Source organism: Parambassis ranga, chromosome 9, assembly GCF_900634625.1.
Source record: "Parambassis ranga chromosome 9, fParRan2.1, whole genome shotgun sequence".
Lineage (NCBI taxonomy): Eukaryota > Metazoa > Chordata > Actinopteri > Ambassidae > Parambassis > Parambassis ranga.
This window is the reverse complement of record NC_041030.1, coordinates 8,570,922-8,594,446: the sequence shown is the minus strand read 5'-3', so window position 1 is coordinate 8,594,446 and position 23,525 is coordinate 8,570,922. Positions and strand designations below refer to the sequence as shown.

Sequence of the window (23,525 nt, the reverse complement as noted above, 5' to 3'; positions counted from 1 at the left end):
AAGAATGAGAGGGATCATCGGACTTTTCAAATGTCAAATAGCTTGCCACAATTAAGACATATTCATTACAAGAACCCATGGGTCTCCCACACCCAGCTGAGATGTAAAACACCTCCAATTAGCATGTGGATCGTTATCTCTCCTCTAAAAACACTGTACACCTCCAACTGGAAACCCTAATATCATTGGACAGTGAGCTGACTTTATTTAATGGGATTCTTTTATTTACTAGAATGTTACTCTTTGTTGGTTGAGGTTGTATTGGGCTGTGTGTTGTGCTTTTGTCAGTTTTTTAATGGCTCTGTATATCAATACTGCCATCTGCTGATGAGGTCACATACTAACATGTGCTTAACCTGTGGGTGGCAACGAATATGTTACCTCCTCTACACCTTCTGTGGTGAACCATTAAAAAAATAAAGGTTGTAATACTAAATACAACTTTGCATTCTTTATCAGTAATATTGTCACCAGTGTGTGTATAGGCCTGCTGTGTATAATAGGATGTAAGTACAATAGGAGGATGTCAAGCGCACACACAGTAGTATCTGTCTCTGAGTCAAGTTTAAATATTTATATCTCCCTTTGTCAACACATGTGCCATTCAAATGGAACTAAATAAATGAAAGTCAAGTCCTGCCCTCTCACTGATAAAGACCTGTCTATAAAAGTCACAGACACACAATGCTGCGGTTAAATAAACTCCTACCTGAAGGTTCCTTAAAAAAACATAAATAAAGCTGTTAGGCTACAAATAATGAAAGCTGGGAAAGGAGGCACTGCGCCTTCTCTGTTTAAATAACAGGCATTAAACAACATTATAACGTGAGTAACAATGAAATATTTCTAATATGTGTAATTGGTCAATATCACTTCAACCAGTGACCATCAAAAATCCATCCAGTACACCCTGGACAGTCCATCACAGGGCAACACACACAGTATGAGGGAGGAAGCCCAAGAAAAGGGGCCCAGTCACAGTCGAACCAGGAATACCAGGAATACCAGGAAGGATGCCACCCGGCTGAAGCATTTATCTATTTATAAGCAACTATCAATGAAAGGCAGGATACACCCTGGACAGGTCCTCTGGACCAATAGCCAACGGCTTGCACATCTTTAGTATGTAGAAGAAAGCTGGAGTAGCCCAAGAAAAAAACACCTGTGTGGCACAGGGAGTGTGCAAATTCTACACAGAAATGCCCCAGCCCCAGACTCCACTTACATGCCCCAGCCAGATTCAAACCAGGAACCTTCTTGCTTTGAGGTGGCAGTGCTCACTGCTGCACCACTGCCCAAATATGGGTATTAATTTTCTCAGATATTCTGCATTTAATGGGAATCAACCAGATCAGCAGTCAAAAAGCAAATCTGTGGAGTATGGGTGTAAAAAAAGTAGAAAAGCATCAGTCTGTTGAGGCAGAGTAGTGAGCACTGGGAAGTTTGGACTGCCCTGTTGTCACTGGATGTACCTGTCATATAAGCAGCCAGTCTCTAGGTGGCGGCAGACTCCACTTACATCTTCAAAGCTGCAAAAGAAGAAGAAGAAGAAGAAGAGGGGCCGCTTGTACACGGAAGCACAAACAGGACTTGTCAAACCTTCCAACCTGTCGTTCTGTATTTGTCAGCGGGGATTGTGGCTTGAGCACAAAGGAGAACCGTATTTAATTAGACAGGTTAGGTTTCACCAGTGTCTGGACACAATGAGGACGGCTGTGCTGCCCCTTGCAATATTTCTGTGTTGTTGCTTGGTCAGAGGTGAGTGGAGTTTTACGTCGTTTTTGCTATTTAGCTGTCTGTTATGTTCATAATCCTTTTATCTCATTTAGCTAGTTGTCAAGCATTATATCACCAAACAATACTTCATTTAACTGCGCGAGAGAGGAACTAATCACAAAATCTTCCACGTCATGGTTTTATAAATAATAGAAGGTTCCTATAAATGCTGTTTGTACAGTACGAAACACATGTTTTATGCTTGTGCGTGTGCAATGTCATGTTAGCAAAAATAAAATTCAGAACTATTTCCAGATCACGTGATGGATTATTTCTAGAAAGAATAATGTCCATCTTTTAAATCCAAAAAACTCTATCCCGAACACTTGATTAGCTCTGATTGTTGTAAGCCACACCAATTTCTTGTTTTACATTTGAATTAGAAGAAATAGAACTATAATATTTGATCAAATCAATAAGATTGATTGGAAAAAAATGACCTTTTAATAGGCTATTTAGGATTCTTACAAATATGCATACAAAGAATCACGAACAAATTTAACTAAAGGCCCAAACAAAAATCATAACTTGTAAAATGTATTTAAACATCGTAAAATTAAGAAATGTGTCTATTTGTGTTTAACACAAACTAGAAGCTTTTGTTTCGGTTACTACAAATACTTAAATAACAGACTCTTTAAGGCCATCCGTTGGGTTTTCTGGCATCTATCCAGCCTAGAGAATCAGGTCTCTAAAGTTACAGCATACAGATCGTTACAGGAGTAGACATTCACTGAGATGTTAAGAACAAGGGTTGTATGAGATTAATTACACTTTACACACATGTTAATAAAAAATACAATTAACTTAATGAACTAGAACAGCACATCTTTGCAGTAATTTATATCGTATGAAGTATTGTACTAGAATTTTAGTTCATTTAGTCACTAAAATATTTTGTATATTTCATTTCATTTTTTGTAGGGGCTCCAATAGAACAAAGTGAAAGCCTAACAAACAATGATCCACCCAGCAATGTAGCTGCAGGTCCTGGCTTAGCTGAGCAGAACCAACAAGGATCTCCTGCAGATAAAATAAAAAGTCAACCTGATATAAAACCAGCTAATGACAAAGTAGATAATATTACACCTACAAAGAAACCTGAAAAGTCTGCAGATGATGCTGAGAGGACCAACAAATTGGCCATTCCAGCTGCTCAGCCCAAGAGTGAAATGACATCTGATCAAGTGAAGACGGGTCAGGAAGGTGAGGGTGGGCAACCCAAAGAACAACCAAAAGATAATGACCAGGAGACTGGTAAACAGAAGGATCAGCCAACTGATGAGGGGGAAGACAACAATGGCAAGGATCCTAAGGACCAGCAGGCCACAGGAAAAGAACCTCTGAAAGTAATACCCACAACCCCAAAAGAGAAAGGTTTAGCAACGCCAGCAGAGTCAGGCGTGAAAGACAAGGAGAATCACGAGGAAGTAAAAGATGCCTCAGGTCAACAGGTGGAGAACAAACAGGGAAACCCTGGTGACACAGGCCACAATGACAACAATGCAGGAGGACATGATAATGCAGGAACACAAGGAGGAGATGATGAGAAAAATCCAGAAGTGGAAAATAGCAAGCAGAAAGTGCCTAATGAAGATATCAAGGACAAGGAACCAATTAAAACAGAAGACACTGAAGCTGAAGAGGAAAATAACGGGATTAAAAAATCAGACACAAAGGAAACTGGAAACGAAGACACAGGAGTGAAGTCTCAGTATGACCCGACTGGAATAAAAGACGAAGAAGAAAGCAGCCACTTTTTTGCCTACCTTGTCTGTACAGCTGTGTTGGTGGCAGTGCTTTACATCACTTACCACAACAAACGCAAGGTACTTTTCCTCTTACTCTGTAGAACATGTGCTTGTTCCACTGGGCCAAATCTGACTGAGATTATGAATTGTGTGGTTCAGTTGTTGAAAATAATAAAATGCCAGTCTGTCATTCACTATATATGGAGGACATGGGACAAAATATATTGAAATATATACAATGAGCCAAAAGCACGTTGTGCATTTTAGAGCTTGGTGGCAATTTATCCCCCTCCAGTGGGCATGTTTTTTTTAGAGTTCCATCTCTATGACTGGAATTCACCTACCAAAATGTCTAAATCATACATGTTGTGGTTTTACTCTGTAGAGAACAAGGTTGAGCCTATCTATTTCATAATCATTGCAGACATTCCACATTTAAATGAATAAGGTTGCACATGAGCACAGGAAAAAAAAAACTTGCTGATTTCGTCTTCTTTGTTTCTCCCCCAGATAATTGCCTTTGTTTTGGAAGGGAAGAGAACCAGATCCACACGTCGACCTAAATCTACAGAATACCAGAAACTGGAGCAGAATGTAAGTAATAAAATGAACCCTCTAATAACATGGTTATATGAAACACTTTGAGTTTTGATGTCTCTTTTCTTTCAGATGTGATCTGAGTCCACTGCCTGTAGAAGCTAAATACACTGTCCACTTGCGTGTGAAGGGGCGTGGATACAGGTGTTAGATAATTTATTGATTACATTGATTTCATCTTGTATTAATGGACAGAAATCTATTTTGTATTTTTGGAAACATGTTTATTGCATGACTATGCAGATGACATTGTTGCCTTAATGGAGGAATTAGTGAAATGCAGTGAAGGTAAATAAGCATGCTGTTTTTGCACTTGTGTCATTGTTCCACTTTTTAGGCAATCTTGTAATCTGGCCTGACTAAGGTCCTGACTCAGGATATTTCTGTAGCAAATTAGCTGTTTGGATTCCAGCCTCATTTGTATAGTACATCAGAAATTGCACTCTGCACATGAAGAAGCCATCTGAGTCATTGTAATATACAGGTTATGTACTGTTTATTCCAGGTTGTTGTAAATGTCTATTAGATCAAATAATGTATCAAAATTCAGTTTAGATGTGCAGTAGTGTGACTGTGGGATTTCTGCTTGTGTTCACAACCATAATGGTGTTGGCCATACGAATGTAAAAGCAACTTTTTTTCCAAACAAGGTGTTTTACTCCACCTTTTTAAAAGGCTGAAATTATAAAAAAAGGTTCACTATACGCTTGTAGCAGCATTTTTAAAGCTACTTTTACTGTTTTTTTTTTTTTTGCTGGCAGATCATTAAAAAAAAAATCAAACCACTGTCATATCTGTCGAGCAAATATATCAAAGCTATACATAGCTACTAGTTAGCTTAGCTTAGGATAGAGACAGCGGCACAGCTAGACAGTTACATATTTTTGTTCAATCCATACGAAAAAATGGGTAAAAGTCTTGCAGTAAAATGCTGCTGGCTGTAGCTTTACATATATAATTATAAAATTTAACTAATGTTTTAAACTTCTCTTAGGATTCTGGGTGTAATTTTTTTCTTTTCTTTATCCAGTGTACATCATGCTTACCAAATTTTCAGTCTAGTTAACAAATCTGTACAAGAAAGGATTGTGGGTGATAAATATTGGTAAAAATGTGTCTGTAGAAATGACCACTAATACATGAGATCTCATTTGTCCTTTAGAGTATATGTGCATTGATGTTCAGAGATGACATACTTGTGCCAAATTGTGAATGACTTTACTGTGATTTAGTGTCGCTCTTGTATTGTGCCTGTTTTTCTCTTAAGTAACACTTTCTAGCAGGGGGTGTTAATGTAAACGAAAATCCATGTTATGTTATAAAAATATATTTTTATTGAGAAATCATCAAAGACAATTGAACATTTTCTAACATATTTTTTACAAAACAGCTACTGCAACGCCATTAGTTGTAAATCTTCATGAGCAGTAGCTACACAAAGCAGTCTGAGGTATTTATTACACTTTGTGGAACGACTGTCCATTAAAACATCCTGCTGAGAGCTGAATTAAGAGATGAGTGACCTAAAATAAAATGCTTTTGTACTTTCTTGACTGAGTTGAGTTGGACTTTATAAGTTACGTAATTATGTAAAAATAATCGGCTCTCTGTTTAGACAGCTCAGCATCTTCAGATCTTCTCTTGTACATGCATATTGCATGCTAAGCTAACATTATTGGATTATAAGGTGCACACATACATCAACATATTAGAACAGCCTATTCATATTTTCATTGCTAGAATGTAAGAAGAAAGTGCACTTTTTAAAGTTTCTGTGGAAGCCCAGGGACAAGGCACTGGATCTTCTTGATGTTGCACCACATCACTATGAAACAGTGTCTGCTCTCTTCACAGTGGCACCATATTCCTGGCCTCCTCTTCATAAATGTTTGGTATCTCTCCAATGGAGGAGGACACCATGCGCACAGATTTGCATCCATGAATTTTCATCTCGTACTCAATGAGCTGCTTCCAGAAGCCGAGGTTCGGCCTCACCACGGGCCGACAGGTCTTTAGCCAGGTGTGAGCCTCCTGCAGGGTCAAGCCGGAGTGCTTCATCAGGTAGGCCATGCACAGCGTGGAGGAGCGGCTCACCCCGGCGTTACAGTGGACCAGCGTCCGTCCTCCGCGCTCTGCGGTCCGCTCTATTTTATCCGCCACCTCGTCAAAGTAATCGCTGAGAGGAGAGCCTGGCCTGTCAGACACCGGGATGTGGATGTACTCCACCCCCGGAGGAGGGCAGCTGCTGCCCCTCTCACTGACGTTAACGATGCAAGTTATGTTACAGCAGGTCAGCTGACAGGAATCATTAGCACCGCTGCGATTACTGAGGTAAAGATGGTGGGTGATTTGACAGAGGTCTGACAAACCTGTGCACCGCGACGGATGCACAAATAACTCAAAATCCATAGATGCTCCGGTTGTTTTACTAAAACGCTGCAAGTTGATCCATTGCGGGAAAGCTACAACAACAAAATGAGATGTATGGCAGCCCAGGACGGCCAAAACTGTGCACGGGCGCACTCTGTCGCCGCCTGCTGGATGGAGGTTTGCACATAAACAGGGGCGACACGAGAACCTCCAAAATGAAGCCACAAAAACGCCAGATAGACAGCCGTGATTGAACTGGTGTTCCAGTTATTTTCTCTGAACATTTGAAGGACTTTAGGCTATTTAAGGATCCAGACAGTTTAAGAGCACATGGATGACCTTTATGCTATTATAGGACTGAAACTTTTGTGCTTGTGTCAGCAGTGACACCACCCATAGACACGTCCGTACTGACCAGAACCAGGAACAGGAGTTGCTGTTTCATTTGTCCATGGTCCCTCATGTTTCATGTTTGTGACTACTCACTCATATTAAATTATTTTCTGGGCAAAACCTTTGATTTTTTTTATGTTTTTAAAACTTTGAGCTGGCTATTTGTGCATAAACTAATAGTAGAATGAAGTAAGACAAATTTAGTATCTAAGGATGTTTTAAAAATGAGTATTGTTCAGCATTCTATCCCCACTGTGGGACAAATAAAGGTTTTCTTAATCTTAATCTTAATCCCTTTAGCACTATTTATTTAAATGTAAGTTTGTTGTAAATAAGAAAATAATAAATGAGCTGTGTCTGTGGAGAAATCTGCTAATAACCTATCCAGTAAATAAAGCACAGCACTGTAGTGTTTGTGATCTGAGGGCGGCTGCTGGTGTATTAGCTGGTGGTGCCTGCAGGCAGTGCTCGGTTGCCCAGGAAACACAGATGGTGGATGAAGGGGGCGCATACAAAGGACCATAAACCTGTGGCAGCAGCTGGAGACCGAGACCGCTGATTAATTCAGGTCTGTGCAGAGTCTTTCCCAGTGAAAGAAGGCGCTGTTCTCCTTAATGCCGTCACTTCACGTTCTTTGTCCCGGGGCTTCCGTCCCCACTTTATCCTGCTCTCCCTGGACTAGACTCCCGTCAGTGCGCAGCTGTTCTTGGCACTCCCACATCTGCTCATCTCAGCTCGGCAGCCATGTACAGGACGCGTACCACCGCGGCTCGTGTTAGTGCGTCGTTGCGAGTCGGTCTGAAAGGTTGACCAGCCTTTTTACTGCCGGCGTAATCTCTGTTCACACACTCTCTCACACACACTCTCTAAAGGCACTATCCGCAGATTAAGAAGCATGGAGGAGGAAGAAAAAGACGAAGGAATCAGCGATCTTTTTGCACCGCGGGACGCAGCGGGACAGGTGCACGTGGAACCTGGAGATCAGTGGTAGGAATAAAAAATATATTTTATTTCCCCTCTGTTTTTCTTTTACATTTCACTTTTACTGCACTGATTAGTTAAATTAAACGTGTTGTGTTATGTGTGGTTAGGGGAAGTAAACTGACTCATAGCTTCCTGCAGAGGATGGATGGCCTAGTCTGTGAGAATGTCTTCCTCAGCCTTGCAGAGTGTATAAATATTAATATGTTTATTTACAGATAACGTATTCTGCTGGTTGTTTATATTCAAATAGTTGAGGAGACGGTAGCAGATTAAAGGCTCTCTACTATTTTGCACTAATGACGAATAATCCCAGCCTTAATCTTTAGTTTTCATTCCAGCCAATGTAAAGCTATATAAAGGATAAACTTATTCAGTGTGCTATTGGTTTTTAGGTAACCTTGTGGTCACTGTTGAAAAGGGAAGGATTCATCTCCAGAGCTGATGTCGCCGGGAGGAACCCAGTGGAGACCAACAGCCGGACAGGTTATGTGTAACAGGCCGGATTATCTCTACACAAAATCAGCAGGGAGGTTAATTTTCAGATCAGATCGAGAATTTAATATCAGCCGGGTCAAATAATGGAAACAATATCTCAAGTGACATCTCACATGTCTCAGGTTAAAAAGAAAAGGAGTAAGGATAAATGATAAAACCAAAAAGAATGAGTGATCCCTTTGGGGATCTTGGGAGGACAGTTGGTTTGCGTCCCACTTTTCTGCTGCTTTGTGTTGTGTGTTCTTCTCCAGTTACACTGATGAAAAAGCAGGCTGGGACTTGACAGACCTCATTGTACTCCTGGTGGCATCGCTCCATCGCCCTCTGCTGTACTGCCTCACACACACTGGTACATCAGCAGATTTACACCACTCTGACTTTTATTCCCCTCATATTCCCTTTTACACCCCACACTATAAGTCCAGATGAATATGAACTGCAGAGCAGGTTTTTTATGGACTCGATGGTGCTTTTGCACACATACAGCATGTGTCCCTGAGTATTTGTGTTAAACCTCTGTGCTGGCACAGAGTGCAGATAAATAGGGAACAGATAGATCATGGGAGATTAGTTACATGTTAAATCACTGCCATATTTTTTTTGCTGTATGCTGCTATCCTTCCAGGGATTACAGTTAGAAATGGAGACTGTGACCAAATCAGATTAGCATAATCTGCCGCTCAGATTCATTCATTCAACCTTATGCAGGATTATCCCAGAAAAGAAAATATTTGCATGTTCGTTACACTGTATCTCAAACAGCATGTCATATGAAAAGAGGACAATGTGTACATGCTGTCTTTAATGCTGTTGTTTTTCTTCTAGTGACTGATGCACGGTTACCTTCAGAAGAGGAGAATCCATGTTTCCTGTGCTTCCTTGTGGCTTCTGCTGCTTTTGTGTATCCCTGAAAAGAAAAGAGTTAAAAAATGTAAAACATTGTTAGGATGATGAGTGATATTTAGCAGGAGGACATGTTAAAAATCATTAGCTGCAGTGTTTTTCCTGCATCATCCACCTAGATTCATCCACCCCCTCGTTTTTTCCCCCACTGATCCAAAACACTGACACTGTAGCCATCAAACACCTCTCACGCCTGTTTTCTTCAGCTGCTATGTGCAGAGGCCTCTTCACTCTGTTACTCTGTCTTCCTGCATTTGACACTTCACTAGATGTGATGCTTTTTCAACACTGTCTTCTCTATCTTTTCACCAAAGCTATATATCTATATAGCCAGATCCAGACCTGCAGAGGTCTGATATATTTTAAACCTGCAGTGATTTAAAAAAAAGTGTGAGGATGACTAGTTTTCTCACATTATGACAATGTGTAATTCACACAGTATGGTTTTGTTCATCTTGAAACTATTTTTAATGTACTATTCACACATGTATTTTTATTGTAGTGTGTGACTGTGTGAGTGCGAGTGTTTTTTTGCATGTACTATCTATCTATCTATTTGTGTATATGTGTTTGTGCCAGTATGTGAGCATGTGTATCACATCGGTCTGATAAAATGTAATTGTAATGAGCCTGAAGCTGAAGCTAAGAGCTGCTTTATGGTGATTTTATCAAGCTGCAAACATCTAATACGTTCCTTTAGCCACTGGATGTACCAGGATAAAACCTTATTTACAAATGATTCTTAGCATTTGTTACAACCTCATTGAAGGACTCGTATTCTTGTGATTTACATCCCAAGAATGCCATGGAAACTAATAGTGTGTGGTTTCCTAAATGATGCCTGCTGGCAGTAATTATACTGTCCTGATGCCTACAGCCCCATCATTTAACACTTTAAAGTAAATTGCAGCAAATGCTAATAATGGTGTGTAAATAGCTTTTTACCCAGGTCTGGATTGTACTAACAGTGTCTGACTAATATCTAACAGTACTAATGTGTGCTAACAGCTGGAGGATTACTAACATGTATTGAGTATGCTGATGGCTGGCATTTCTAACCCTTCAACTAACCCTCTGCTTTATGCCCTCAGTCTGATGCACGCACTCCTCTCTCATGATCCTGCAATCCTTCTTTAAGAAATTTTTTTTTAATGAATTATTCAAGAGGAAGCTCATTGAAATATGTTACAGGGAGCATGTTGTGAAGGGTTTCAGGATTGGGGAAGGAAGATGTTTTTTTAACCACAAGATGAAAAGAGGAGCAGAAACAGCTGCCTGATACCAAACTGGGTTGACCACATATATGTCAAAGCCGTTTACGATCTGATTCCAAACACCTCGTACTTCACGGAGTAAAATTCACGTCCTCAGAGATCAGGTTTGTGTCTCTGTGTGTGTCCTGTGTGGTCAACCTTTGCAGGTGAGTGCCTGGCTTGTTGTGAGGACAGTAAAGCCACGCAAACCTCGGCTGCAGTACTAACTCTTTATGGTGGTGATACTAACAGCGGTGAGGCTGTGAAGCTCCACCTGTTGCCTCTACTAACCCCTCCGTTCTCTGTTAAAAGCGTTAGGTAGATTAAAGCATGCCCTGTGGTAACAATGTTTGTTAAATGACATTACATGGAAGCTTGTACCCAAATCATCTTGTAGTGTCACACGATGTGTGCTTTATTAGCACTGGTGGGTCCAACCAAGAACAACAGAAGTCCAAGTTACCAGTTTTGTGTCCTGTACTCAAATTAACAGTTACTAACCTGACAAGCTTTTAAGGGCTCAATACAAACTAACAAACTAACCTACTAATGAACTAATAATCTAACAATAACTAACTAGAATCACTAACTAGCCCTCTGAATCTGAGGAGCTGCTTAACTTTATTGAATGTACTAACATCTACAAGTTTTAAAAGTTGATGACATGTTTGAATGTGTGTGCAAGAAGTGTGTGTGTGTGTGTGTATGTGTTTATACAGAATGTAAGCTAGTTCCAAAAAGGATAAGATACCAATGCAGACATATCTAGGCAGTCTATCAGTGAATACTATAGTCTAACATCAGTATATATGAAGTTCTGACTCTGACTTTAATTTATGATGATTTTTTTGTTAAATTATCAGTGATCTGTGCTGTTGTTATTCATTTCCATTTTACAATTCATATAAATAAACCTGTTTTGCATCAATCCTTTCTCATCTAAACTATGTATACATTACAAGTGAATGTTGAAACAAAAGCTGCAGGCAAGCATTAAAATTGTCCACCACAACAAAAGTGTTGCAAAATCTGGTCTAGAAACGTGTTTCTTCCATCAATCCAAGAGATCACAAGGTATTTCATATATTAAGTCACGTTAATGAAAACTCTGTAATCGTTGCTTTAGTCATGCTGGACGATTGCAATCACAGCAGACTTTATTTTTATGACCTGTCATCACATAAGAGATTTATTTCAGAGCATTATTCATTTTTTAAGATAGCAATCATCAATATCAGAGAGGCTTTAGCAGTTCAGCAGTTCTTCCTGTTGGAGCTGTAGCACATAAGGTATCACTATAGCAACTCCTACAGAACTGTCCCTATAAAAATCACTCTTCACTAGACAAGAGAGGTCGCTGTTGAATTTTAGAAGAATCTTTGGATATCAAACCAACTAATTATCTGTAATAGAAGTGTTACAACTTTGATTTGTGATATCCAGCAGTTTCAATTGATATTAAATATTCAAGCATTTTGAATGTCCAAAATACATTATGACCAATACCTTCATTATTAATATTCCTCACTGGCATTATATTAATACAATGTAAATGGATGTCCACATATGTGTTGGTAATAACCACTGGCAGATGGATAAGACAGCCATTAACCCTAGATGATATCCTTATCACATAGAATGATAGAGTTCTACAATTTTTTGACACCTAAAATTATATACATATCTTAAATTTAAATGGTTGAAATACAGTTTGAACCATCAAACACGACGACGAAGTTATACTCTCTGTATGTCGCCATATTGATGGGAAGCTTTAGGATTTACAGCAGGGGGCAGCAGCTCATCAGGTTGGAGCACTGGATGCATTCTGATACAGTGTAGCTCTACCATTTTTATTCACACTTACCCAGGTGAACAAATATTAGTGATGCTGCAGTGTTTTTAGATTATTTACACTTTATTTGGACATGAACTGTTAAATCTTTTGATTCCGTTTAAACCTTTTGTTTGTTTGAGAAACACTGGCCACAGTTACTGATGTAGCAGCATTGGTCTGAGTGTATCACTGTAAAATATGCACATTTCATTATTATTATTATCCAACCTTCATATAAGTTAATGTATGAAAGAAAGAGAAACACACACACACAGACACACACACTCTCGCTTGTGTCAGACAGATGGGGCTCTGCTCTGCCCCCCATTTACGCCCGATGTGATCCAGATGACGGGGGTTTCCAAAGGTAGGAGTATAGCGGGCCCCGGGGTCTTCATGGGTCAGCTGTAATTCACCACAGAGCTCAGAGAGCATAGTCTTAACACACACAAAACCCCTCACAGAAAAGTGAGGCTCCACTTAAAGTCTTAAATATCACACAAACTCCAGTTCAAAGGCAGGTATGTTGAGATGATGTCCTCTACTGGATGGTTACTCCTCTAATGCTCAAGCTTACAGGGACTTGGACACCAAGGAGACATTTAGTGTCCCAGAGACAGAAAAAAAATCAGTGATGACTGAGGATCAATAATCGCACAATTATCTCATTGTTTCATTATTTCTACAGATTCAACCAATTATCAGTCTCCGTCTCTCTTTCCTTGACTGTCTGAACGCAGTGCTGCATATGTATGCATGTGTGATTATGTGATCCAGAAGCAGCTCTCTGTAACCAGAGCCTCCATCACAGGGAGGATGTCTGCTGAAATAACAGCTCACTGCCTCCAACGGAATTTGTCTTTAAGCTGTAAAAGATGGCGAGGAAGAAGAAGAAGAAGAAAAAGAAAGAAAAAAAAGTGCGCTTGGGAAGTATTTTCTCTCTCAGCGGCGCTGTAATCAGCACTGCTCTGCCCTGCAGAATTTAAAATAGTAAATCCGCTCAGATAGTTCAAGCACTGAATAGATATTTCTCTTCCTGCGAGTACACATGCATGTGTATAGTTAGGATGACGACATAGGAATGTGGTTACAGTATATTTGGGAGGTAAAATTCAGATTTAGGCTTGCTGCATAAGCTATCAACAGTATTTGTGTATTTGTGCAAACACATTGTAGTGCGGGTTAATGACGAGTTCCTCGCCTTTGTTTACCACTGGGAGGAGATGGATAGCACCACGACATACACCGACTGGCAAAACTGTAAGCAAGATTAGACACTATATGTTTTGAGTTATAAGTAATAGACTGTGTGTGTTACTTAAGATGCATATTTTTTTATGTATCATAAAGGTATGTAGCCAAGAGAGACAGAGGTCAGTGCTTGTGGCCTGCACTCATATTATTTTGGGCCCCAATACAAGTATTGGAGAGCCGGGATGGAAGATGAGGGTGGTAAAATTTGGGTCAGGGGTTGTGGGTCTTTAAATGTACAATAGAGGCTTTAACAGAAGGGCAGGGGGAGTTCATGAAAATTGTTTGCAGACCTTTACATTTGAAGAAGAGGAAAACCTAGCTAATCTTCATGAACAAGGCCATTTCTGTTCCTTAAACCAACAACACATCCACAGTCCGATGTAGCTTATTGTCCACAGAGGAACAAGATTTAGTACATGTATTGTGGTAAAAGCACAGATTCTGGAACTACTTGAAGTTTTCAGCTCTGCTTTTTCATAACATTTAAGTCATCTTCCATTAAATTCTTCAACACATGATCTGCTTCCATTAAACTATTTGACATATGATCTGCTGGGTCACACCATCTCTCCCCTCTCTTCTGAGCCTTTCTTCCAAACACTGCGTCCTGTTAATAGTGTAAAATGGTGATATTAAGTCAGAGACCCGGCGCTTCCTAAACGTCTTTCTTTTCCCTGCCTGCAGCCAGCATTCAGAGTCTAGATAAGCAGGCAGTCAGGGAGGGCCAATCTGTCCTGCTGGCTGCTGAATGATGGACAGTAATTAAAAGTTAGCTAATAACCTCTTCACACCTGACATTTCAACAGGGAGGTCCTGGACACCATTATCTACATATAGATTAAACAGCGTAATTGGCAGAGAGATAGGGTTAGGAGGATCGCGAGAGGAAAAGGAGGAAAAAAAAAGGCCAGGCCATCGCCAAACCATTAAGCAGAATATCTGAGTGACACTCTGATTTTGCTCTTCTTGCTAATGCGACAGGAATTGAGCTGAACTAAACTGCTAAATGAATGAAGCCTATCTCGGTGTGGTTATTACCGGGGCAAACATCGGCCATGGAAAATAGCTTTAATTTCATAATAATTGCTAGATGGACGTGACTCGTTAGAGACACAATATGAGAGAGAGAAAGAGAGAGAAGAGATGTAGGAGAATGAGGGGATTGGGGGTGGCAGAAGGAACTATTCTGAGGATGAATGCTGATAGTTGAGCTGCTCCACTTGTGCTCCTACACACCGTCACATACACAAACTCACTGATAAGTGATTCAGAGGACTGATGGGGGAATTAGTTGCACTGTCACCATCAATGAAATATTAAGCACTTCATTTAAAAACCAAAACATTCCCGAGCAACTTTCCACACAGGTCACAGGTTCCCACACGTCTCTATGCAACATCAAGAAGCCATCACATAATAACATTCAACACTTCAAATGACTTGACTGCTAATGAATATAATATTTAGCTTTCATCCTTGGGCAGTTGTTGTGTGTCTTTTGGTAAGTTTATTTAATATATAAAAAAGGGACATTTTGAGAAAAACAGATGTACCTTTTATGAGAGAAGATGAATCCTCTCTTATATGTGTAAGCCAAATGTGAAGCTACAGCAAACCTGGGCTAGCTCAGAAAGCTTAGTTATTAGCTATTAGTCTCTAACAACTCCTATACTGTATCTTTTACGGTTTGTGCACACAAATATCAAATACCAATTGTAATAATGGAGTTCTGAGGAAACCAGCGCTGTCTAGGAAGTAACAAGTGTCCTCACTCTGCAGACAGATGCTGCATGCATATTCAAAAGACATCATCTTCTTTCTAGAATAAGATCTAGATAAGATTACAAATGTGATTATATTCTCATTTGGAAAACTTTTGATGTATACCTGCGTGAGTGAGTCACAGTACCTAACATTTAATTCTAGCCCCATATAACTATAAATTATGTGTATAGATTTGGGTGGCCTAAAATATCAGTTGTGATTGGGTGCTTCAGACTTGTCCATACGTAGTCCTATCGCTAACAAATGTGCTGTTGTACAGTGGTATGAAGCTGTGGCTGAAAAATAGCCATCTTCCATGAAATCAGCCTCATTTTCTGCCTCCACAATAAATCAACTTGACAGTGAACAAGAATGACAAAAGCACGCAGGTACATGCTGATACTTAACTGCCCTAAAGCTATCAAACAGCTAATGGTTACCTTAAAAATCTGCCAGGTCACTGCTCCGAGTTTTTCCGACTGTTATTATAATTCAGTGATAAATACTCTCCTGAGCTATAGGAGGGTAATTTAGTCAAATGTTGGATGGCTTTGATTTTTTTGGGGCTATTATTCTGACTGCCTGAAAAGAGAGCAATTAGCCTACTGCTTGACATAATTCCTCTTACCTAAAAGCTCTTCTTATTTTTTTTCTTTTCTTTTTGCACAAAACTACATAAAACTTACTGGCAAACAATGGCTTGTTGCTGCCTAAAACAGTGATATGGCTGAGAGGCCATTATTTGGTTGGTGCCACTATAACAAAATAAGAGGATAAACGCAGAAGATCTATTGACATTTTTAATTTATCCATCAACATGGAGTCCTTTGTGAATAATCTTTGTCTCAGCCAAAGAAAACTACTGCTTCCATTTGTCCTACAGAAACTTTACAATTAGCATAAGACAGAAAAAAATAGAATTGACTAAAATTTTCTTCCCACATTTTTTTATGTTTTCAACATATTCATAATTAATAATTCAAATTAGGTATAAAGTTGCTTGCTAGAGAGCTTCTGTTGAAATGTCTAAGCTTTCTGAATGAAGGGTCCAGAGTTGTGGTGCAGTTACACTCAACACCACTAGATGTCCCTCTTGTTTTAGTGTAGACACTGCTTTGTTGTGATTGGAGTGTGTATCTGAGCCATCTGTCCATGACTTGTCTCTCCAGACCCTGGGTTCATCCATCATGTCCAGAGGTGCTAGTCTCTTTAAAATCAAACAAGAAAACATTTCTTTATTCCCCCCTGCTTCATCTGCTTTCCCCCTTTTTTCCTCTACATTCTCTTTCTGTCTCACTCTTTCCGACTGTCTCTTTCTTCCCTTCTGCCTTCGATAAAAGGATCACTTTACTGTTTATACAAGGGGATTGGTGTTGTTAACAGGTGTTGGGTAATGGGATACCTATACTGGCAGGCTAGCACAGAGAGGGTCACACCCCTCCTCTTCCCTACACTCACATTCACACCAGTGATACTCTTCTGATGGATTGCACCCACCATTCATCTAAATTATGTCACTGGCAATGAGCTATCAGTTCAATCTGGCCCCAAACGAAGCACAGGGTTTGTTTCTGTTGACACTTCCTCAGCACTCACTTCTCCTCCTGATTACTGTCAGGGCGTGTGACGCAGCCCGGCCAGGCTTGGAGCTTGGTTTTCACTCCGCTGCGCAGGGCTTGCTGTGTGTGGCCCCTGTTTTTGCCGCCACTTTACAGCTGTTGAGAGGCTGTTATCAGGAAGAGGATTTTGCATTCATCAAGTACAGATTGCTGCTACACGAACCCTGACACACTGTCAATTTTATTATGTGAAACTTCACTTAAGGTGCAAATTACCTCACCTTTACCATAAAAAGAGGTATTACTGCATAAGTCAGCATGAAATTCTAGTTCTCACCTAGACATGCACGTTGACTCCCAGGATTAATCATGGCAGGGAGATCAGTCCTGTTTGACATTAAGTTAGGCTATAATAAGTGTGTAAACAGAAAGGTGTTCCTCTACTCCAGCCATTTTAATCCAGTCCAGCCATGTTGGATCCCGTGTTTGTCTTCCCTCCCAGCCTTCTCTGAGCACCCCCTCCTCCTCTTTGTGTTTAATTCCTTTTTCTCCTGGCGTCCCTTAGAAATACTCCCAGCTGTATAACAGATGTTGAACGCTTCTTTCTTTCTTTCTTTCTTTCTTTCTGATGACTACAGATGATGACTGAATTCATAATTATGTCTCAGAATCAACATGAAACACCAGCTAAACAGTGATGGTGATACAGGTTGTACATTTACTTTTACTACAGCTCTCCTTGTTTTCCTTTTTATTCCTTTTTTGCAGCTTGCCTTGAGGAATTCCTCCCTCCTTGAGTCAATACTTTTGGCAAAACGAATGATGGGGGACCATAAAGAAGGGTCCAGAGTGTAAATAGTGTAACGTTAGCCTTCCTCTCCTGGAGTAAAAATCACTCATGGGAAGTAAGGTTTGATTCATTAAGCTGATTATTTGACCGTTGTTCTTGTGTGTTTAATTCATTCAAGGCTGCTAATGTGAGCTAAAATCTGTCTCCTTTCCTGGTGGCTAAAAAAACACCTCTCAGTTCTTAACTAGATGGGGGTGGAGAATAACAAACAAGCAGACATTGGTTTTGTGAGTCGCTGCTTAATTGAGCCTAACACGTTGTTAGCTTGTTATTTCAGATAAATAACCCAATAAATGTTCCCCAGATTACATTATTACAGTAGTAAAATGTATCCAGGGAATCAGTCTCTCTCTCTCTCTCTCTCTCTCTCTCCATATATATATAAAACAAACCTCATGATTGTGCCTCCCCCATACTCATTGTTTTTTTATTGAGCTCCTCACCCACATGAGCCAAATATAGAGCCAAAACTGCGATAGAAATAATGTGCAATACTTAGTTTTCAATCTACTCTCCCAAACATTAAAATGCACATTTTACCCATGGCTGACAGCAAGTTCACAAGACTTACAAAAGAAAGCCCTTTCACAACATTTGCGTCATTCCTTTCATGTCTAGACATTATATGTTTTTTCTTCTCTTTTTCATGTGAAACTAAAAACCCTACTTCTGACGTGCTAGTGTGTCATCTCCTAAGAGAGAGGTGCTTGACTGAAGTCACTGACAGTACAAAGCTTCCACGTTGGTCCATATTCATGAAGGTGTAGCTATTACTGACATATTTCCTTATGGGAACAAATCACCAGGAGGGTGTGAAGATGCTGCAGTGTAGACTACAGTCTCTGGAGCTTTGTCACATTCACACCACTGGAGTCCAGTCTCTGTGTTGTGTGCCTGTCATCTTGGGTAGTTCCCATGGACAGGACAGGACAGCCCACCCCCCTCCTCATACACACACACACACACTCACAGGTTCCCTGATGAGATTCTGTGAGTGGGTGAACGGATGATAGAGTAGGGTCTTAGCCAACGCGTCCTCACACGATAATGATTGGTGGTGAAAAACAGTTCTAGCCACCCCACATTAAAACACATTCACATGTAGCAAGCTTCTCTACCTTCTTCTTTGCTACCGTGGTGATCATTCTTGGACGATTGTATTCATGCAAACACAGGAAGCTTTCTAACTAGCTTTCAGTAGTTTCCTGGCTGGTTTCAGCTGACAGGAAGGGACATGTGGGGTGGAGATCAAGGTTTAAATGTAAAAGTTACAAACAGCAGAAGAGACAGAATGAGAGAGCATCTGTTGTGTCTTGTGCACTCAGCAGTTTAGGTTTGGCCTCCACTGCTTTAAGGTTCAGAGGGATCTTTATGTTCTATTTCTGAGAAGGGCTGGGATATGAAATTATGGCTTGTGATGAGTAGATAAACCTCTTTTGTTCTAAGTAAAAGATGCACTTCTAACTCTCGTTCACGCATCTGTAAAAACTACAAATGGCCACAGCATTACCAAATGTGTTACATCAGATAACCTCGAGAGAGAAGGCACACATTTGGAGAGAAAACCCTTTTAGAGCTATGAGATTACAGTGCCATTGTGTTTATATTCATACAGTATATGCTCAAAAATGTTCCCTTCCTCTGCCAGCAATTACAACACTATTATTGTTTTGCTTGTATTAGCATGACATCATTGTGATCTATGCAAAAGTGTTTGCTGACCACTTACAAGCATATGACCTTAACAATGTGCTATTGATCATTTTTGCAGTTTTTCCAGTGTTTGTTGACACAGTTCCTCTCTGTGCTAATGTTCCTTCTCCTGCTGGATGACATTGAACAAGCACCGGGTTGCACACACATGGGAGTATGGGGTTAGCAACAAGTCAATAACTGAAACACAGCAGAGCAGTGAAGGTTATAGAGGTGTTGTATGCATGTGGAGTATTTAAAGTGTGTCTACCTGTGTGCATTATTGCGCTTGCATAGCGTGAGTGTTCTGTAGTCTGTTACGAGGCCGAGGTATTCCTCCTCTACCTCATTAGTACTGATTTACGCCACAGCTAGGTGTAAGAAGGCAGGATGGACCTCCCACCTCCCCCTCACCATTTACACACACACATGCTGCCCTCTCTCTCTCTCTCTCTCTCTCTTCTTTCTCTATTTCCCTATCTCTCTCCTCTTCTCATTCTTCTGCCGCGCGCAGACAATGGGGCCCTGGAGAATACTGGCTTGTGCTGAATTATTCAAATCAGCAGTGGCAGCAAGCCGGAGAGCAAAGGAGAGAGGCAAGGAGGTAGAAGAGAGGGAGAGAGAGAGAGAGAGAGAGAGCTAAAAAAGTGAGAGAATGCAGGATGATGGGAAGAGAATGTGGAGGTAGAGAGAGAAAGAGAGAGAGAGAAAGGCATTGCAGAAGTGGTGAATCTCGTTGTTCCGGCATGCAAATAGCCTCTTGCTCCTCTTCCCCCCCCCACCCCCCTCTATGAGTCACCCCCTGCCCTTCACTGCTTCATTAATACACATCTGTACCCTGGCCCTCCCCTCCACCTCCATCCTCCGTGCCTTCCTAGGAGTGAGGAGGAAGAGAGAAACAGAGGAGTGGGGGAGGAGGTGGTGGTGGGGGTGTATGGGAGGCGGGCAGGAGCTCGACAGCAGCAGCAGCAGCACGCTGTTGGCAGGAGGAGAATGCGCCGGTAATTAGCCAGCACCGGTACAAACGAAAAAACCCAGGAAGGAGAAAGGAGGAGAGTGGGAAAGAAAAAAAAGAGCAAAGCTCTGAAAACAAGCCTCCTGCCAGGCTTAACTCCCCAGAGGCAAGACCTGGACATGACGGTGTGCAGTCTGGGAACAAAGGAAGGAAAGGAGAGCTGGGGAAAAGATGGGAGGCTGAAGAGTGGGCCCATGACAGCACCTGCGGAGATGGAGAATCTGATTTTGTGTGTGTGTGTGTGTGTGTGTGTGTGTGTGTGTGTGTGCAGGCATGTAGGCATTATTTTCTTGTGATTGTGTATGCCTCTCAGTGAGGGATGCCTTTAGATGTACAGATGCATCCGTAACATCTACCTTAGACTGGAGAACAGCTATTTTCCTTATATTCTCAATAATCCTTAAATCCATTTCCATACAGCTTCATTGACGTTGCACAGCATCAGATATGTGGACATACGATATTGGGTTTTAAATAATGCACGTCAACTCAATTGTGGTAGTGTGCTGTTCATGTATTTCCAGCAAACATGACTCAGCTTATCACTGTGATGGTATACATCATAACACATCTTTTTCCTTAATCACAAAAAACAGATGTAATCTCTTGTGGTCATATATATCTTAATTTCCCTCAATAAAGAGATATAAAAGAGGCTCCCCATCACCTGGTGCTAAGGTTAATGAACTAAAGTCTAATGAAGAGACTCTGACCTGTCCTCAGTAATTAACCAAGAGCCTCTAAATTTTGCAGCTGAGTTTTTTTTATAGAGGGCTTAAAAAGCAAGTGTTAGCGGAGACACTGTGTGTGTGAGAGAGACAGAAAATTTGACCCTTGAGTCCTTTGCTAGCCTCATTAGTGAGAGGACTTGCTTCATTAAGTGATGTGAGTGAGTGGTGTGGGCTAAGCACAGATACCACGCTGAGGGCCTGTCCCTATGCTTTGCTTTGATTAATTTCGTTTTTTTTTTTGCATAAGAAGAAGTGAGATGGTTTAAACAATAGCGTGTTTTTATTCTCACTCATGGAGCATGATCACACATGCTGGGCTAATCTCACACACACGCCAGAGTAAAAGATATATGTCTCTGCAGGCACACGGCGAAGGTATTTCAGGAAGTCTCAACACTGTGCAGCGAAATGCTGTGTTGTCAAACAACCTTATTGTTTGTATGTAAAGTAGCTTGGGTGAGATCATTTTAAGAAGAAATTGGAATTCTGTCTGTGTAAGGCTGGCTATACACTAAAAGAATTTATGTCTGATTTTTGGTATAGGCTACTGTTTGTTGCCCCTCAACAGTTGGAAGAAGGGGCTTGTCACTAATGATTATTTGTCATAACAACAATTCCCGATTACACATTTGATATGTCTGACTCCTGGTAGCTACCACAATAGCTGATGAGAGCAGGAACACTGGGAAGTGTGATGTAAAGTGCTTTCACAGCTCACAAACACAGCAGCAACCACAACACACAACATAACTAGGGCGAAAGGGAATATTAAAACAATAAAAGGCCAACTATGGCAACAACAGGAGCACCTTGTCTCATGGAAGACCAACACTTCCTCATAAAAAAACAACACATTCCGTCTACAATACATCCTCCAGATATGCTTATGTTTATGTTTAGCAGGTGTTTGGTCTCATCATCTTGCCAAATCATCTAGTCTACTCTCAAGTGTAAGGAGATGAACAATACTGCAGCTACTGCATAGCCAGCATAATCTTGGGGCAGTATTCCCCATGACAGCAGTGAACTAGCAGCTGTAATATTTAGAACCTACAACACACCTAAAGTTTAAGATCCCTTTTTTCAACAGACACAGCAACTTCTGCTGTAAAGATTTTAACATAGGAGTCTTTGGGGATTCATTTGATTTTGGAACAAACCTCAAGTGGCTATTTGTGGAACTGCAGTTTCTACTTCATTTTCAGCCCTGCAGTGGTGCTTCTGTAATTGACACCCACTGTAAACATACAACACAAAAGGTGTGAGAAAAAGAATGTAAAAAGCAGTATGGCATAAATATATATGTAAGTGCATACAGCTAAGCTCCTGCCTTGCTATCATTGATGTGAGATAGCCTCTCATGACTTGGCAGTGGATCGATGCATCCCCCTGTGCCTGAGAGCATCAGACCCGTCCAGCCATGCAGAACCCCCGGAGAGACTGGCTGTGGTTTGACATGCTCCATCCTTTCTTCCAGCTCAGCAGCAGCCAGCCAGCCTGCCCAGTCTCCCTGTATGCTGTTTGGAGTGTCAGCCCAATGTACTCTATTGGGAGCTGGGCTTGGCAGTACTGGTTACAGGACTCAGATGGACCGCTGATGGGGCCTTCTGTCGATGCCCATGAGTGCAGGTAGAAAGGGTGAGTGAGACAGGTGTGTTTATATTCCACTTGTTGCCCCCCCACCCCATCGCCACAGAGGCCAGTACAGATGTCCATTACATTGATTTTGGAGAAGATTGACAGGGAGGATGAAACAAAGTAAAAAAAAAGGGGGGGGGGGTGCAGAAAGAAATTGTAATGTGATGGTATGAAAATTGATCTAATAAAATCTGCTCAATAAAAATCAATAGAAGAGTCCTTTAGGATGCAGTTAGTGACACATGCTTCCCCTCTGTACACAGGGCTGTGCATATGATTTCCTTTGCTAACTTATTCCCAGCCTAAGGCAAGAAACACATTTCCAGGAAATCCATTTTTCTCACTGCTCCCAGGGCAGTTCTGAGTAGTCCCTCCACAGTCATCAGACCCTTTTTGAAAATTATATGAATATTACACCGTGCTCTTGGAGCAAGCATTATGCAGAGTGTCTAGGTTGATGACTGAAGCGGAGTCAGGTCGTTTGGCTCAGCAGGTTGCAAGGCTTTGAGTAATCAGGGTTTGGGGATTCTAATTAGGACAATTAAGTCCTAATTACAATGTAAACACATACTGCTGCCAAAACCCTAGACCCCTAGAGTGAGGCCTTTGTACCGTAACCTCCCATTCTGCTCTGCTGTCTAAAGAACAGCATGGCCCCCATAT

The 23,525-nt window shown here is 41.0% G+C and overlaps 2 protein-coding genes and 1 long non-coding RNA gene across 3 annotated transcripts; 2 read left to right on the top strand and 1 right to left on the bottom strand.

The window, feature by feature from the left end:
* The first annotated feature begins 1,541 nt into the window (after positions 1 to 1,541).
* Positions 1,542 to 5,470, top strand: tgoln2 (trans-golgi network protein 2). Its single transcript, XM_028413369.1, has 4 exons — positions 1,542 to 1,758; positions 2,701 to 3,605; positions 4,038 to 4,121; positions 4,197 to 5,470. The coding sequence occupies exons 1-4, from the start codon at positions 1,704 to 1,706 to the stop codon at positions 4,200 to 4,202; spliced, it is 1,050 nt and encodes a 349-aa protein (XP_028269170.1). The 5' UTR covers positions 1,542 to 1,703; the 3' UTR covers positions 4,203 to 5,470.
* A 106-nt stretch (positions 5,471 to 5,576) lies between these two features.
* On the bottom strand, positions 5,577 to 6,574 carry LOC114440831 (dual specificity protein phosphatase 18). Its single transcript, XM_028413370.1, has one exon. It carries the CDS (start codon positions 6,531 to 6,533, stop codon positions 5,973 to 5,975), a length of 561 nt encoding a protein of 186 aa, XP_028269171.1. The 5' UTR covers positions 6,534 to 6,574; the 3' UTR covers positions 5,577 to 5,972.
* A 770-nt stretch (positions 6,575 to 7,344) lies between these two features.
* On the top strand, positions 7,345 to 11,315 carry LOC114442089 (uncharacterized). The gene is made up of 3 exons (XR_003671309.1): positions 7,345 to 7,874; positions 8,264 to 8,715; positions 9,192 to 11,315. It is a non-coding gene; the product is annotated as an uncharacterized LOC114442089 (long non-coding RNA).
* The last annotated feature ends 12,210 nt before the right edge of the window (positions 11,316 to 23,525 follow it).